Source organism: Nematostella vectensis, chromosome 8 (assembly GCF_932526225.1).
Source record: "Nematostella vectensis chromosome 8, jaNemVect1.1, whole genome shotgun sequence".
Lineage (NCBI taxonomy): Eukaryota > Metazoa > Cnidaria > Anthozoa > Actiniaria > Edwardsiidae > Nematostella > Nematostella vectensis.
Window position 1 is genome coordinate 2,982,581 of NC_064041.1, and position 16,707 is coordinate 2,999,287.

Consider the following 16,707-nt stretch of genomic DNA (forward strand, 5'->3'; position numbering starts at 1 on the left):
CAATAACTGTCATATCCTCGATAGACAAAAGAAATCGTCGTCTGAAACTCACCTTGCATTTTGTCGCTTTCTTGTGGTTTTGTTCGCTTTTTAATGTGAACTATTACTTACTTAAATTTACTAGCAAAACCCAGACATATCCTTACATAAATCTTGGCGTGAGTGAATGTTAGTAGATCTCCTCTAGTTGACTTTATCCTTAAGTCACAAAATTTGAGGCAAAAATAAATAATCAACGCATGACAAGAACTTTTCCCTTGCTCTGTGCTTGTATTTAGCCGCCATTACGGGGCCGAGTGAGGCCTGGGAGTTGCGCGGCTGACGGACTGGCTGGCTGGCTGGCTGGCTGGCTGGCTGGCTGGCGAGTGACACTACAGGGTACCCGCGCAATGACCACAAAACCAAGTCGCATAGTTATACCATATTTCTATACCTATGGAGCTCCGCGCGCCGCGCTGGCTCCGCTATTATTATTATTATTATTATTATTATTATTATTATTATTATTATTATTATTATTATTATTATTATTATTATTATTATTATTATTATTATTATTATTATTATTATTATTATTATTATTATTATTATTATTATTATTATTATTATTATTGACTTTCTGTCAAAGTAGAAGTCAACTGGGGGTTCAACATCCCCTGACCTGCCCACCACACAAATTTTCTTCCTGCTCAGGTAAATGTCAAAACACTTTATGGATTTTTTATTAATTCTTTAACAGATGTACAACAGCAGATAGGCACACTTTGCATTTTTGTTTTACACCTGTTGCAGCAACAAGAAAGAAGAAATAATGGTTTCACTAGAATAAGTTTTACTGAAGTGTCCTCTTACACTACAGCTGTAAAGTGACCTATGAATAATAAAATATGTATATGATGTATCTTGACTTTATACCTGATGTTTGCTGCTTATGTTTAGTTCTAATGTCCTGCTTTGTTGTGTGCTATTTTTCAGTACAGAACTTACAAAAACACATATTATTTTCTTCCTGGCTTTATTTCCTCTTCTCCCAATTTTAGGTGCTTCTTTCCTGAGTACAATGCTCTTCATATTTCCTCGAATGTCTGATTGAAATACGAATCATGCTACCGGCCAAGAAAAGTGCGAAGAAACTAGACAAAATCGCTCCACGAAACATGTTTTCTAAACACACTAAGAATGGCAAAATTTAGCTCTGTTTGTACACCATTGCACGCATAATCCCTTAGGATAGACTGCTAAGCAATAACAGTGGTCATTGCGGGCCCAAGCTCACCAAATCCTTCCCTAGGAGAGTCGGGAAGGTATACATACCAAAAATGGCGTCGAAGGGAAGGCGGGAGATTTGAAATCGCGCCGTAAAAGTACGAATTCTAAGACAAATATGCATTCCTCGCTGCCGAGAATGGCTTGAAGTACAAATCAAACATATCTTTTCTTTCAGTTGGGAAATTATTTATTCGTTCGATATCAAATCATTAGATTTGGGGGCATTCTTTATTGACTGGTCTCGTAACGGTAATGGCCGCCATATTGGAATTTCTCTCCATTTGGAAAATGGGGGCGGGGCTTAGGCCCTTTTATACCGCGCCTTCGTGTTTAAATAAAAATTACCCCTACCTCCCCACCCTAAGTCTGAGATTTTTGGCACCCCTTGAATAAGTTATTTACTTGACCCAAGAAACATATGCGCCAAGTTAGCGCCAAAGCTAGCGCCAGCATCCTGTCTAATGATTGGTTAAAAAAGCAAATATACCTTAGGCTAGAACAGTAAACATACTGAGTAAACTTATGACAAATCAAAGGCTATGTGAACGAACTCGTGAATGCAAATTTATTTTTCTAGTTAATACTGAACAAAGCATGAACACATCCAAGATGCTGAGAGTACAAAAAAATGTCCTTTTATCTTTTTCCTATCCGATGTCATGACAGTATAATTAATTATTATTATTATTATTATAAAAAAAAAATAAGAATAAGAAAAAATAGCTCTATCAGTGGGAATCGAACCCGGGACGTTGCTTTCGGAGTCAAGTGTTCGAACCGCTAGACCAACGTGGCATTGCCGAATGAACATGTAACTAAAATTAGTTTTAATACTATAGGGTATAGAACCGTTCGAAAAGTTTTTGCTAGCATGCAAACTTTCAGCATATTCTTTCCGGAAACAAAACAAAATACCCGAAATAATTGATCACGCTACTGTCATACGATGTGTTTTATGCGTGTTAACATTCTAGAAAGGCGCAAAATCTTTATTCGATGGATAAGCGAGGGCCATGTGCTTGTACGAGTTTTGTTTGATATTTAGTAAAAGTATACTTTTACATGGATATTTCTTACAATTTCTTACCAGATCAGGACATTCAGTCCAGGACAGGTCATGGGTGTTGATAAACACAAGCCCAGCGTTGAAAAGCTCGTTTAATAAAAATATTTTACAAAAACAAGACAAACTTTCGTAAAAATAGCCTGATCCTAGGAAACGCCGTGACACCTATATAGTACCAGAATATGGGGAAGTTGAAAAAAAAAACCCGCGCTTTTTGCGAGAGTAGGGTCTAAAACGTCTTGGACCAAATGAACGTACCAAATTGTGAACCAGTACCAAACTGTGATCCAAGTACAAAATTGTGAACCTAGTACCAAATTGTGAACCGAGTACCAAACTGTGTGTCGCTACTCCACAAGTCACGGCCGACTTGCGAGCATGTTGAGGGTAAACAACAGTTCCAGGCGTAGGGATTCGTGTTCATTTCAGCTTTCAACTCACTTGACAGCGGTTTCCTAAGGCATTAACATAACAATAAGACTAAACAATATTTAACAATAATCAACAAGACTAAAAAATGGGCTCTTACAATAATATGAAGGAAAACAATAAACCCTTACCGAGCTGTTGAACTCCAAAACTCTTCGCCACCATCTTGCTTCGCCCCTAGCGTGCGCGCAGCGCAACGCGTATAATCACGTGACATACTACCTAGTACCAAACTGTTAACCAAGGACCAAATTTTGAACCTATTTGGTTCTCAGGTTCACAATTTAGTACTAGGTTCACAGTTTGGTTCTCAGATTCTCAATTTGGTACTCAGGTTCACAATTTAGTACTAGGTTCACAGTTTGGTTCTCAGGTTCACAGTTTGGTTTTCAGGTTCACAATTTGGTACTAGGTTCACAGTTTGGTACTAGGTTCACAATTTCTTACTAGGTTCACAATTTGGTACTAAGGTTCACAGTTTGGTTCTCAGGTTCACAATTTGGTACTAGGTACACAATTTAGTACTCAGGTTCACAATTTGTTACTAAGTTCACAATTTGCTACTAAGGTTCACAGTTTGGTTCTCAGGTTTGTAACACAACCAGTGACTGACATGTATTGCGTGACTTTCGCGCCATAGTTATTCATTATGTTAATTTATGCATGTAGCTATATACTTGTGTGCAACTTGTACGACTCGCAAGAGTATCATAATAAACCCTCCAGTTCACGAAACACGACAAGGTTCACAATTTGGTACTTAGGTTCACAATTTGATACTCAGGTTCACAATTTGGTACTAAGGTTCACACTTTGGTACTTGGCTAAAAGTTTGGTACTAGGTTCACAGTTTGGTACTCAGGTTCACAGTTTGTTACTAGGTTCACAGCTTGGTACTAGGTTCATAATTTGATACTAGATTCAAAATTTGGTACTCAGGTTCACAATTTGGTATTCAGGTTCACAATTTGGTACTAAGGTTCACAGTTTGGTTCTCAGGTTCACAATTTGGTACTAGGCTCACAGTTTGGTTCTCAGGTTCACAATTTGGTACTAGGTTCACAATTTGGTACTCAGGTGCACAGTTTGGTTCTCAGGTTCACAATTTGGTACTAGGCTCACAGTTTGGTTCTTAGGTTCACAATTTGGTACTAGATTCACAGTTTGGTTCTCATGTTCACAGTTTGGTACTAGGCTCACAGTTTGGTTCTCACGTTCACAGTTTGGTTTTCAAGTTCACAATTTGGTACTAGGTTCACAGTTTGGTTCTCAGGTTCACAATTTGGTACTAGATTCACAATTTGGTACTCAGATTTACAATTTCTTACTAGGTTCACAATTTGGTACTATCTATTTGAGCCCTATATAGGTTCTGGCGTTATGTTTTCAAACGTTGTAAATCCATTGTAATGGCAGCACAGTTAGTTTTTTGTTCACAAAAGTTCGCACAAAGCTAGTAAAAAAATGTTTTACATTAATACGCATGCGTGCATTTTAAACAATCGTGACGTAAGGAGCTTTATTTATATTATAATAAAGCAAGATTAAATCGCTCATATTTTGTCCAAGCCTTGGTGTTCAAGTGGTAAGTGCCACAGACTTTGAAGCGGAGGGTTGAGGGTTCAAGTCACGGTAAGGTAAGAAAAATAAAGTTAATTTAACACAGGTAACCTACTCAGTAGTGTAATGATTAAAAAGATAACTAAGAGTGTAAAAAGTAGAGTGGAGGGAGAGGAGAGCAGGTGTAGAGGAGGGGTCTTTTTTTGTTCTTTTTTTAATACCCCCCCCCCTAAAATTCCAATATGGGATTTGCATAAAATCTACGACTCTCATAATGTATTTGGGATAAAATCCATTGTTATTAAAATGGATTTCCGATTGTATATATGCTGTATAATGTTGTTTAACCATATTTTATTCGACTCGGTTTGCAAGCAACAGCCATTGCCGTATTCAATATGGGATTTGCATTAAAACTACAAACTCTCTTAATGTATTTTGAATAAAATTTGTTATTAAAATGGTTTTCCAATTGTAAACACGCTGTATTACGTCGTTAAACCATATTGTATGCGACTTCATTGTATGCGACTTCATATGCGGATTTCAAGCAATATCCATTGCCATATTCAATACGTTTTTTTTTTCAGAAAAACCCAAATGTAATATTGTATTTTTTAATAAAACCCATTGTTATCACAATGGTTTTCTACTTGTAGCATCCGTATAATATTGTATTTTGCGTAAAACCCAAAAAGTTGTTAGCGTTTTTATTATGTGTTTTAATCAATTACCAAAGTGATTACCGATTGGTTTTCCAGCAAAAACACCTTTGGATATTGAATATACAAACATGGGTTTTCAGTTAAACCCTTATACAGACCCAGAATGTTTTTTGCTTTAAACCAAATATTGGGAAGCGTTCTAATTTTTTTTTGATTTTTATTGGGTTTTACAAACCCATCTCAAAACCAAAATGACTTTTAGGGCATTTTTTCCTGTATCTTTTGTTTGTGAACAGGTTCCTTAATAAATACTAGAAGAAATTGATTATAACCTCCCATTTTCCAATAAAAATTTATCTTTCTTACGGGAATAATAAGTCATCGCATATGGGTTTTTCGGCGTCCAAAAATATGATGCCAGAATAATGCTTTCAACTTCAACTCAAAATAAAGAAATAAAGAAGCGTATAAGCTAGTTTTGTATGATAACCCAATATTTTCCATGCAGTTGTTCTTTTCTGACCTTCTCTTAACTGGCTAGCTCTTTAAGGAAAAGTGATTGAAAATTTGTGCTTGATGGTCGGTTCTTGGTTCTTCTTGGGGTATCTATAGTAAAAAAATTACGAAAAAGTGGGATTCAGTCTGCAGCTTGTGGTTAAAACAAGACTCGTTGATTGATGTGTTGGATTGAGTCCTCAATGCTGTTGCCGCTGATGGGTAGGGTTGCTTTAAAGTTCAATCAGATTAAACTTGATTTTCTACCTTGATATTTTTTTTCAGAAACTAATGATAGAAATTTAACCTCTATAACTTATGTGCTTTTACTTATATCGGCTAAAACATGTATACACCTTCGCTGGTAATACGTCGTTTCTCTTTTTGGCTTTCTTTGGAATTTTACACTCTCTACAAGCACTTGACGCCAGTTTAAACGTCTTTTTAAGCTGCTATATTTTGTAAATATATATTTTGTATGTTTTTTTGTGAAACTTTATTTTGAGTCTTTCCCTTTAGCCAAAGTCGCATTATTTTTAAGCATATTTGATTTTTATATCATTGTTTTGTTGTGAATAGGTACTTTAATAAAAACTAAAAGGAATTGAGAGATCATCCAATTTGAGTCTAGATTGTATCGTCCCATTCTCCAATGTCGACTATACATCTTTCTTGCTGGAATTCTAGGTCATCGCATATGGGTTTTTCGACAAATTAAAATATGATGTTAGAATAATGTTTTTAACTTAAACCCAAAATAAAGAAATAAAGAATCGTTTTAGCCCATTTTGCATGATAATACAATATTTTCCATGCATTTGCCGTTTCCTGACCAGTGGCTAGCTATTTTAGGACAAGTGCTTATTTGAATGTTTGCTATCGATGGTCGGTCCTCAAAAAACGCAACAACAAATTGCGTTGGAGGAATCTCCTCAGAAACGTCATTAGAGGGGAAAAATGTTAAACGGATCACATTTTCGTGCCGTTTTCTTTTTTTGGTTATATAGGTGTTTCTATGTTGTTAATTTTTCTTCCTTTTGAAAATGTGTCCTGGATTTCAACATTTAAACATTTCTCTATTAACAATGTTTTAATGATTGCATAAACTTTTCTACTCTTCTAGCTTTTTTATTTATTTGCCTTTATATATGAGTAGTTTTAAAAGTCCACGGAAAAAGAGGGCACAACGCGTTGCATTTTGGGTTATTCAACCACCGAACGACGACTTGAGTTTGCAAGTCCAGTTTTGAATTCAGTTTCGAATTCTACTGTGCACGCTGGTCATATGCACTAAGGACGAATACGTAAAGCGTGAGCCTATCATCTGCGTTCTTGCTTTTTTGCAAGTGGAAAGGATTGTGTAAGAATTGATGGTCGGTTACCAAACTCATTTTTGGCTGCTAGAAGGGGGCGTGCCCCCTTGGCCACTCGCTGGCTACGCCCCTGAAGCACCTTCGCAATTTTGTAAACAAGTTTGTTTGCTCTTCAGTGATGGTCAGTTGATTTTCACTTACGAATCTAGATTCATTTGCAATGAGTAAAAGAACAACTACATGGCTATTTAGCTGTAGAAGGCCAATTGCCTGTCAACACGATCTGACAAGAACAACTTCATTTCACCCAAAATGAGAGCAACTCAGAGCACCAGGCAATAGGTGCGCTAGAAATAAATAGGTTCATGACAGGTGTCAATTCACTGTGCTTGAGAACAAAATCCTGTCATGGCTTACACGCAATATCCAATCATCACTTATCTGACGATGCTTCACAAGGTATATTTACCTTTTACACCTTTTGGCATGTGCTATCCCAATGCAAATCAAGTCGAGAACTCTGCATCTCGTATCTAATAACGGTAAAAACAAGAAAATGGGATGGGCCTCCATTTCCAATACACGATTTGCATTAATTTCAGATGTTACTTGATTCCCAAAGAAACACAAATATTTTAAAGACAAAAGTTATCATATAATCATAGGTAGCATATACTGAGTTTAAGTGGCCACAACTCGGGCTTTTGGATGATGTCCGCTAAATAGAGGGTGTCCACTTAATAAAGGTTCGTTATATATAGGTTCCACTGTATTGGATTAGATTCTTTGTCTGATTTTCACGTTAATAGCGGTACGTTATATAGAAGTTCCACTGTATTGGATTAGATTCTTTGTCTGATTTCCACGTTAATAGAGGTCCGTTATATAGAGGTTCCACTGTATTGGATTAGATTCTTTGTCTGATTTCCACGTTAATAGAGGTCCGTTATATAGAGGTTCCACTGCATTGGATTAGATTCTTTGTCTGGTTTGCACGACAATTTTCGGTCAAAATACCTGTGTTTTCCTTTCTTTTATTACATCTCAATTGGCAGCCCGTAGATCTGCTCCCCCCCCCCCCCCCACACAACTACCGAAGTTCCACTTGCGGTTCTCAATAGGTGTGCTAAGCATAAGCTAGATCAATCTGGTTTGTAGCCAAATCCGGCAATAAATGTCCAGTGGAGATACTGCAAAGGCATGAAACATCCCTCTTTGTTCTTTCAGGGGTGGACAGATTTTTATCAGAGAACTCACCACCCCACCCCCCCCCCCCTGGAAAAAACTAGGTCCACTTTTTCGGATTCCGCATCGCCCTCCCCAAGAAAAATCCTGGGTACGAGCCTGCTGATACTTATTATACTATTACTTCAGACTAAAACAAGATTTATAAAAGATGTTCACCAGCTCTCTTTTCTATTGTAGTGTTTTTCACTGATTCGACAAGGCTTCAAAAGCGCGTTTAGAAGGCGAGTATAAGATTCTCCACTCATGTCTAATTAATGAATCGTTTGTACGGGCACGAATCGCTCTATAAAATACACTTTACTGTGACATTTCGTTCCAAAAATCTATAGCATATTATTTCCTACTTTGTTTTTTTCTCAAATAATGAAGATTGCCAAGTTTTAGCATAATTGAAGTAAGATGGGAAATTGCTAAGGGAAAAGAGTCAGTTTAGCTAAGAATAACGAAACTTTAATTTAAAAAGCTATTATCATTTTCAGCTGCTTTTATGCAAGTGAGTAACTACAACCGCGACATCACAGCAAAAGCTACGAAAGGACTTCGCGACTCGTATCTAAAAAAGGTAAAAACTCGATAGTGGGATGGGCCCTCATTTCCAAGACACGATTTGCATAATTTCAGATGCTTCTTGATTTCCAAAGAAACACAAATATGATTTTTGAGAAAAAAGTAATCGTGTACTGGTCGATTGTGGTTCATAGCACTACCCGTTTCACTTCAGCATTAAACAGCGGAGACGAACTTGGCGTGCACGGTATGTAGCAAATAGATGTAGGCGTGCACGGTAGTAGCGAATAGATGTCTATCTTTTTAGCAATTTCAAGGTCACATTTGCCATCTACTAAAACACCTATTCTTAATATGTCGGTAACAGTTTTCTTTTGTGTATTTTAATATAATGTATGTAATATATATGTATATGTATTCTATATATCCAGATCTGGAAACGGTTTAAAAACATTTCCAACAAGTCTTTTACAAAACGCCCTTGTTTGTAAGGGAACAAAATTTTACTACACAAAAACAAAACTAGTGTCACAATTTCAGTCTCAGGTAAGCTAAAAATACGGTGTTTCCGATAACGCTTGCTAATTATATATTGTAAATTTTGTTGTTGCTTTTTTGCCAAAATGACCCACCCCTCGTACAAAAATCCTGACAGAACACTCGGGGAACATACCTTTTAGATGTATTTTCCTTTATGCTTATTTTACAGCCGAAAGCGTTGTTGCCTGACTTCCTAGAACCCAAGAGGTTGCACAACAGCGATTTTAGCTATAATAAAATCTCTTAACATGTAACGTGCAGATGTGAAATTCTGCGGGTGCTTGACAGTTTCTACTTTCCTCGACAGAGATACCAAAATAAAAGTGATGGCCGACGCATCAAACACGAATCACTCCCGCATCTACAAGCACAGCCCATTGCCAGTCCATACAAAAGCTACATTCGCGGCTGTCTTGTTACTCTGTGGAGCGATAGGATTTATAGGCAATACGTTAGTGTTAGTTTTCGAGAGAAAAAAACGCAAAGCTGCAGACACACCTTCAAAGCGAAGGGCCTTCGAGCGATCGCTTACTCTGTACTTATTGAAGAGCTTGGCGCTTACGGATCTTTTGTGTTCGGTAATAAACCCTCCTCTTCGTTTGAATTTGATGGACGAAAAGCACACAGCAAATTGGCACTGTGTTGTAAATAACATTACTTTGTTTTGTTTTCCTATCATAACCGTTTTCAATCTTGTTGTCATAAGTTTAGATCGCTACATGGCGGTTTTCCACCCGTTTCATACATTCACATGCGCCTTTGCAAAAAAGCTTGTGATCGCTGCGTGGATCGTGGGTGCAATTCTAGCTGTCGTCCTAACCCTTCCGATCAAAAACATGTACATAGAGCTAGACGACAATGTGTATACGTTCTCATGTATAGTGAGCAGCAATGAAGTGTGGGAAAAAGTAGTTTTTGGTGTCATTACCTTACTAGTTTACTTGGTGCCAAACGCCATTATGTTTTACACGGCTGTGACCGTATCTAGGTTTCTACGCAAGAGAAGCCGTGAGATTCAAGCCTCCGCAAATATCCATTCCAATAATTCTCAGGGCCGGCGTTTTAAGGATACCAAAATGTTCATTAATGCCTTTTTTGCAATTTGTATACCATACTCAACTTATTTCGTCTATAACTTGGTAAAACGCTTTGCAGGGTTAGAATTAAGTTATGAGCTCGATTTTACGATAAGGATGTCAGGTGGTGTACTAGCGACATTCAATAGTTGTATTAATCCAATGATTTACCTCTTTTCTTACAAAGATTTCAGAAGAGAGCTTAGGAATATAATATGCCCTCGGCAGGTCGTGAATGATGAGAGTAGACAAAGGCAAGACCTTTACATGGCGGGCAGATCAGAAGGGCGCAAAAGAGCCGGTCCAAATTTGCCAAATATACCCGAACAAGAGAGTAACCTTATTGAGACAAGGCTCTGAGTATGCATGGGGCTTAAGTTTTCCAGAAACACAATAGGGTAGATACAACCTTATTATGTATAATGTTATTCTCATAAATAAAAATACGTCGCTTCACTTGTTTGTTTGTGATCTTGTGCGATTCTTTTAAGAAAAAAAAATTGACAGCTAGTACCTAACAAATTGTTCAAAGCACTCGGCTATAAGTCATATAAGATACATATGCATACATGCATACCACAATAATAATTATAACCATCATTAGCATCATAGCGGAGTCCCTGCGGAGCCCCATAATCATAGGAGAGTGGTATAGCTATACGATAAATTTCCGTGGTCACGATGGGATTCCTGTGGATTTTTCCCGTGTCGGTGCCTCGCTCTCTGATTGGTCGAAAATTGAATGGCGCGCGTACCAAAAAATTTTTTTTTTTAATTTCTTTCATTCGTCGAACGGTCAGCACTCATCTCCATATCCCAAAATGACGTGACGTCATTCCCAATCTTCGGGTTCGGTTCGTCAATACACTTCGGCTTATTTTAAAAAAGTAACGCCACACAGTCACACACCCTGTGTGCATTGCCCTTTATTCAGTTTATTCTCCTCAGAAATGCAGGCGTTTGCTATCGTAAGAATAGTAATTATATTAAAGTGTTGTCATGGGAATAATGTTACCTTTTGACTGCGCCGAGAAGGCGGCTATTTACGGGCCCTTTACAAACAGCCTTTCAGAAAATATTATCTTCAAGTTTATGTCTTATGACTTTGGAAGAATGCTTAAAAAAATAATAACTGAAAGTCTGACCGTGTCTAAAAATTCTGGATTCATCAAAGTCATCAAACGGAGGAAAAAAGCATTGGACATTTTGAAGTATGGAATTGGCTCCATACGTGAAACTGACGTTCGCGAGGACGTTTGTCAGATTACGATAATTTCAGAGCGACCGACGACTGCATACCGAATAGGCGAAGTTTATTTTCCGCCAACCCAAGAGACACTGCAGGTTTCTTCGAGGGCTATTTCGAAACAGTGTATGTTCAGGTCCCGTTTGTTTATAGTGGTTTTTCATCGACTTTTCATCATTGTTTACGACATACCACTTCTACTTAGAACGTAAAAGTCTTCTAAGGCTTTTTGCCATGGATACACTGGAACAGAAATCTCTGTGGGTGGAGGGGAGAATGTCGACTCTACAAACCCCGAGAGTCCTGAGGAGAATACATGGCAGGATTTCTTCAAAAGCTCTACAAACCAACACCATGGATATGTTAAGTCGATAGAGGAAGCCATGGTTTTACTGAAGGAATACGAGCTAGAAACCACGACAAAATTTTCTTGTTATAAATCTGACAATAACACACACACATGCCAGATACAAACATGGAATACCCCAGAGTATGAAAGGAAAGAACAAAGTCAAAATGCAATTTGAAGAGAAGTGAGAGATCCAGAAAGGGGGGGGGATGGAACCTTTGACCTTTTATGAATGTTTTTTTTGGAATATAATATCAAAGGGTCTCCTGTGGGGGAAGGGGGGTAAGTGGTGAGGTAAAAATTAAGACCCCTTTATTTTAGGGCTACACAACATACACAGGGGATACATGAGAAACTCAGAGGAGGGCATGTGAAATTAGTGAAATTAGCCGGGAGCCAGCCCTTAATGACATCCGTGCCATTTTAAAAGTTAAAGCAACTTTCATGAGTGACAGTATTATCAGTCTCATGCAATCAAAATAATACTTGTTTTATAAAGCCTGAAATTTAACTTGGCTTTTCAGGAGAGTGATCATCCCTTCAAAAACAAGGAGGTTTTTACCTCAAGACACCATAAAGTTTGGCTGTCCTACAAAGATCGTGATGTCAAAAGTTATAAACTATCCAGATTACAAGGTCAACTAATTGCCACAGCAGATAAACATACAATGGTGGAACAAAGCAGTAAAAGATTTTTATTTGAAATGTCTTGCATGCATAACTGAAATGACCTTTTACATATAAAAATTCCTAGTCAAACTAATGGTTTAGGCACTAAGAAAAATTATCGATACTTACCATATTTCTGTTTTGTAGATTGCAGATAACAAGACATCAAGCGGAACATTTCTGATTTCAGAAATGATGTTAAAAATGGTCTGAGGCCTCAGTTTGAAAGAAGAATTTACCTTAACTTGCCCATGGAGAAGGACCACAAAGATAATGTCATTTGAGAGGTATCTATCAGAATGGCACATAAGACTTGCTTACTTTTGTTGTGAATTGTCAGAACAATATTTCAGGGAAAAGCAAAGGAGTGGGTTGCAAAAACTATTTTTTTTGAACACAAGAATGCTCATCTACAAGGTTCACACTTCACTGAGCAAAAATAAGAATAAAAATAAAAATTAATATATAGATTCAGGCAGTGCCTAAAAGCGGAGCCAGCATTGAAAGAATGTTTTTCAATGAGATTAAAAAAGCAATTTTTACTGCCATGTTATTATGAATTGTATTGGCCCCTCCAAGTGGATCAAGCAAGCACTCATTCAATAATATTAAATATGCAGTATGAAAGTACTAATCCTGGTGTAAAAAAGCTGTCAAAATTCAAGTTGCCTTAGTTGATGACCATGTTTTTCAAGAGTCTAATGGTCAATTCTTATTTGTTCCACCATGCAGATTTTTTTTATCAAAACAGCATAATAACAATCTTTGACCTTGTAAAGAATATATTAAGGATGTAACAGCATTTCAAAGATTTAGATGCCATTCTGTAGTTTCCATGTACTGCAACTGATAATTCAGAAGAATGTGTTGAAATTAATACATATTAGTGCACCCACCCTTTGGCCAGTTGTTTTTAGAAACCCTGGATCCACCCATACTAGCTACTCAAAAATGAATGCAATGGAGAAAAATAATAAACTACTTAAAGTTCTTTAATTTCAAACCAAACCATGTTCATTGAGTTATGTTTGGGGTAGAGAGGAATAAATAAACAAATAAACAGAAAGTCAATGGGGAGTTGAAAGGGAGAAATGTGACTCTATTTTAAAAAAATTTGAATCTACTTTTAAAAAATCTATGACAAAAATGCAATAATAGCTTGACTGAGCACTTTCCTAACATTTTCCCCTTTCCCTATTACCTTTAGGTTTGATATAAAACTGTTTTCTTTATAGATTTGTTATTTAAAAAGCACAAGTTTGTTATTATCTTTATATAATTTATTAAGTAAGTACCTTGCCCTAATAAAAACCCTTTTATAGAAGTTCCATTCATGTACACTACTACACTAGCACTAGGTACATTCTGACCGGCTTTGCCCTTGCAAAGAAACAAATAATGGATGAAACAGCATTCCAAATATAGAATGATATAGTTAGATACACTTCAGGTGCCACTTACTAGTGATACTCCATCACCAAGGAAATTAAAATCCACAAATATACCTCAGTCATGCATTACATATTGGTGAACCCACCCTTTAGCATGGTGGCCTGCTGTTTTTATTTCTTTTTATAGAAACCCTGCAGCTGGATCCACACATGCTAATGCTACTAGAAAATTAAATGCAATCAAATGGAGGAGAACAAATTGACTTGGGAAGCAAATTAAAAACAAATTCTTGATATTACTGATTAGTGCTAAATGAAAATGTCTAATTTCAAACCTAACCTATTTTAATTTATTCAGGGTGCAGAGGGTAAACAGGAAATATTTATCAATTGCATATAAAAATAGTCAATAGAGAGAGAAAAAAGAAACTGGGACTATATTTTTGATAAAAACTTTAACAGTATTGCAACAACTTGATTGAGCACTTTCCTATCATTTCCCCTTTCCTCATTATCTTCAGGTTGATAAAAAATGTTTTACAGATTTACAGTATCATTGACACAAAGAATCTTTCTCTAAAAACCCTATAACACTTATACTACTGTACCAAAGTAAGAAAGCCCGGCTACATTTGCCTATTCTTATGTCTTCCAGCCTTTAGCATCAAGCATGACCCTCAGGTAGTCCGGTTGGTTTAACCTAAATAAAAGTGAAAACAATTAACTTGGGTATTTGTTTTCTTTCAAATTAATATTTTTATCATTCCATTTATAACCTTACTAATTTTCCATAACTATTTGAATAAAAATAAATAAACGATGAAAAAATTATCTTGTAACTGTAAAGTATTTATGATAATGTTGAAAAAGTTGCTGTATTTTCAAAAAGACTAAATACACAGGATATAAAGACAAGAAAGGTGTTCTTTAGCAATATATGACAGGATTATATTTGTCAGCCTTGATTAAAAATATCTCAACGCTGTCAATAAAGTAAAGAGAGAACGAAGAATATCAAAGGATGTTGTTATGCTCAAATTGCTTGTTAGACCACGAATTCTCAGTTTTAACACATTGACCCCTCAACCGGCCTGTACAGGCTTTGGGAAATACCCACAACCCAAAAAATTCATAAATGCAAAATAAACACAACAAGATGAAGATACTCAGGCATCAGTCTAAGGGATAAATGGTCTTGAAGATATGCATCCAACCAAGGTGTTGTCAACTACTCTTAAGCCAAATAATAGCACAAGTTATATGACAAATTTCAAATCGAACAAGGAAAGAAAAGCAGAATCACCCCTCATTAGATTCATTAGAAAATTATTTTCTCATCCAGGCAAAGCCAAACAAGAAAAATCATCACGAATCCACCTTTGCTTGCAAATATCCATAAGCAAAGCACTCAATTATGCCCCAATAGACTTCATGATGTCCTGAGACACTCTCCTAATATGCTCATAGCTGTATTTTTGATGAAAAATACAAGCAACCATCAACTTGTGCTTGCTTCAGCAACGACGAAGGATTAAAAGTGGGGAGCGCAAAGCACTGTTGGAAAGCTTGGATACCGCTGACTAGGTGCAGCTGTGTTTGACTTTGACGGGCTGTATAAAACTCAGAATAGGGGGGGAGGTATCTGTTTTCAGTCTGTTTTTTGTAAATTCAGATAAAAAATAGCCAGGAGTCAATGGGTTAATGCTCGGTTACTGTAAGCTGAGTTGCATTATACCAAGATAAATTAATATACATAAACAAAATAAGACTAAAACAGTACATTATAATAATTTATACAGCTCTATTTCGAAACTAAGGTCTTAAAAGTAATAAACTGGCACTAGCGGTGTGTGCTGGAAGGCTGTTCCAATCTGGAATAGTGTTGGGGAAAAATGAAAGCTTGTAAACATCTGTACTCTAAAAACATATGTATAAACTGAACATGCTAAGTGTCATTGATACAGTAGCTAGACTACTACGTATTTCTGTCGTTAAATTCTTACTTACCGTGAGGAATATACGTCTGAATTTATAGACATTGAAAGTAAGTATTTACGAATTTAACATTTTCATGGCGATTGTCAGTTGAATAAACGCCATTCAAGTGCCAAAATGATAAACCAATCGGAATTCAAGTAGATTGTATTTTAGCCAATCAAAACAAGGATAGATGACATTGATATGTCATCTTGACGTCATACTAAAGCTGGCACGGTGTTTTAGTTTGAGCGATTGGGTTTGGCACAACAATAAATGAAAAAATGTAATATTCAAAATGCAAATCATCGTCAAAAACTCACCTTTTTTTGTCGCTTTATGTTTGTCGCCTAGTGGTTGTGTTCGCTTTTTGTTGTAAACCGTGATCTTTCTGCTAGCAAGGAACTCGTCAACACAAGTGAATGATTTTTATAGCTGAAAACAGACATCAATCCAAGGCCTTTTCCTCTCAGGATCTCCTTACATAGATATAGACGTGAGTGATTATAGAATTGTGAAAAAGTGTAGAGCCTCTCCTCTTAGTCTTCTTTTCAGCTGCTGCTGCTGCTGCTGCTGCCACGGGCGGGAATTTCCATCGGCTCGTACTTCAGACAAATGTTTCCTCAAAAACTTCAGCCCATTTGAATCCGGTTATTTTCTCATTAAATACCATTTTCAAGCTGCCTTTCTTCTGTGAACATACGAACTTTGCAGCACAAAGCGAGGCGGTAAAAAACACACAACAGCGTAAGATCGAGTGGGGCCTGGGAGTTGCACGATTGACTGGATGGATGGATTGTGACACACAGGGTACCCGCGCGATGACTACCAAAACCAAGTCGCATAGCTATACCATATTTCTATACCTATGGAGCTCCGCGCGGCCTGCGGCCGCGCTGGCTCCGCT

At 37.0% G+C, this 16,707-nt stretch overlaps 1 protein-coding gene and 1 long non-coding RNA gene across 2 annotated transcripts; one reads left to right on the top strand and one right to left on the bottom strand.

Annotated features, from left to right (window-relative positions):
• The first annotated feature begins 8,503 nt into the window (after window positions 1-8,503).
• LOC5502809 (allatostatin-A receptor) lies at window positions 8,504-10,624 on the top strand. Its single transcript, XM_048731393.1, has 2 exons — window positions 8,504-8,607; window positions 9,400-10,624. The coding sequence occupies exon 2, from the start codon at window positions 9,419-9,421 to the stop codon at window positions 10,526-10,528; it is 1,110 nt and encodes a 369-aa protein (XP_048587350.1). The 5' UTR covers window positions 8,504-8,607; window positions 9,400-9,418; the 3' UTR covers window positions 10,529-10,624.
• Window positions 10,625-13,697: 3,073 nt separating this feature from the next.
• LOC125570144 lies at window positions 13,698-15,248 on the bottom strand. The gene is made up of 2 exons (XR_007312522.1): window positions 15,201-15,248; window positions 13,698-14,523 (listed from the first exon to the last, which is right to left on the bottom strand). It is a non-coding gene; the product is annotated as an uncharacterized LOC125570144 (long non-coding RNA).
• Between the last annotated feature and the right edge of the window lie 1,459 nt (window positions 15,249-16,707).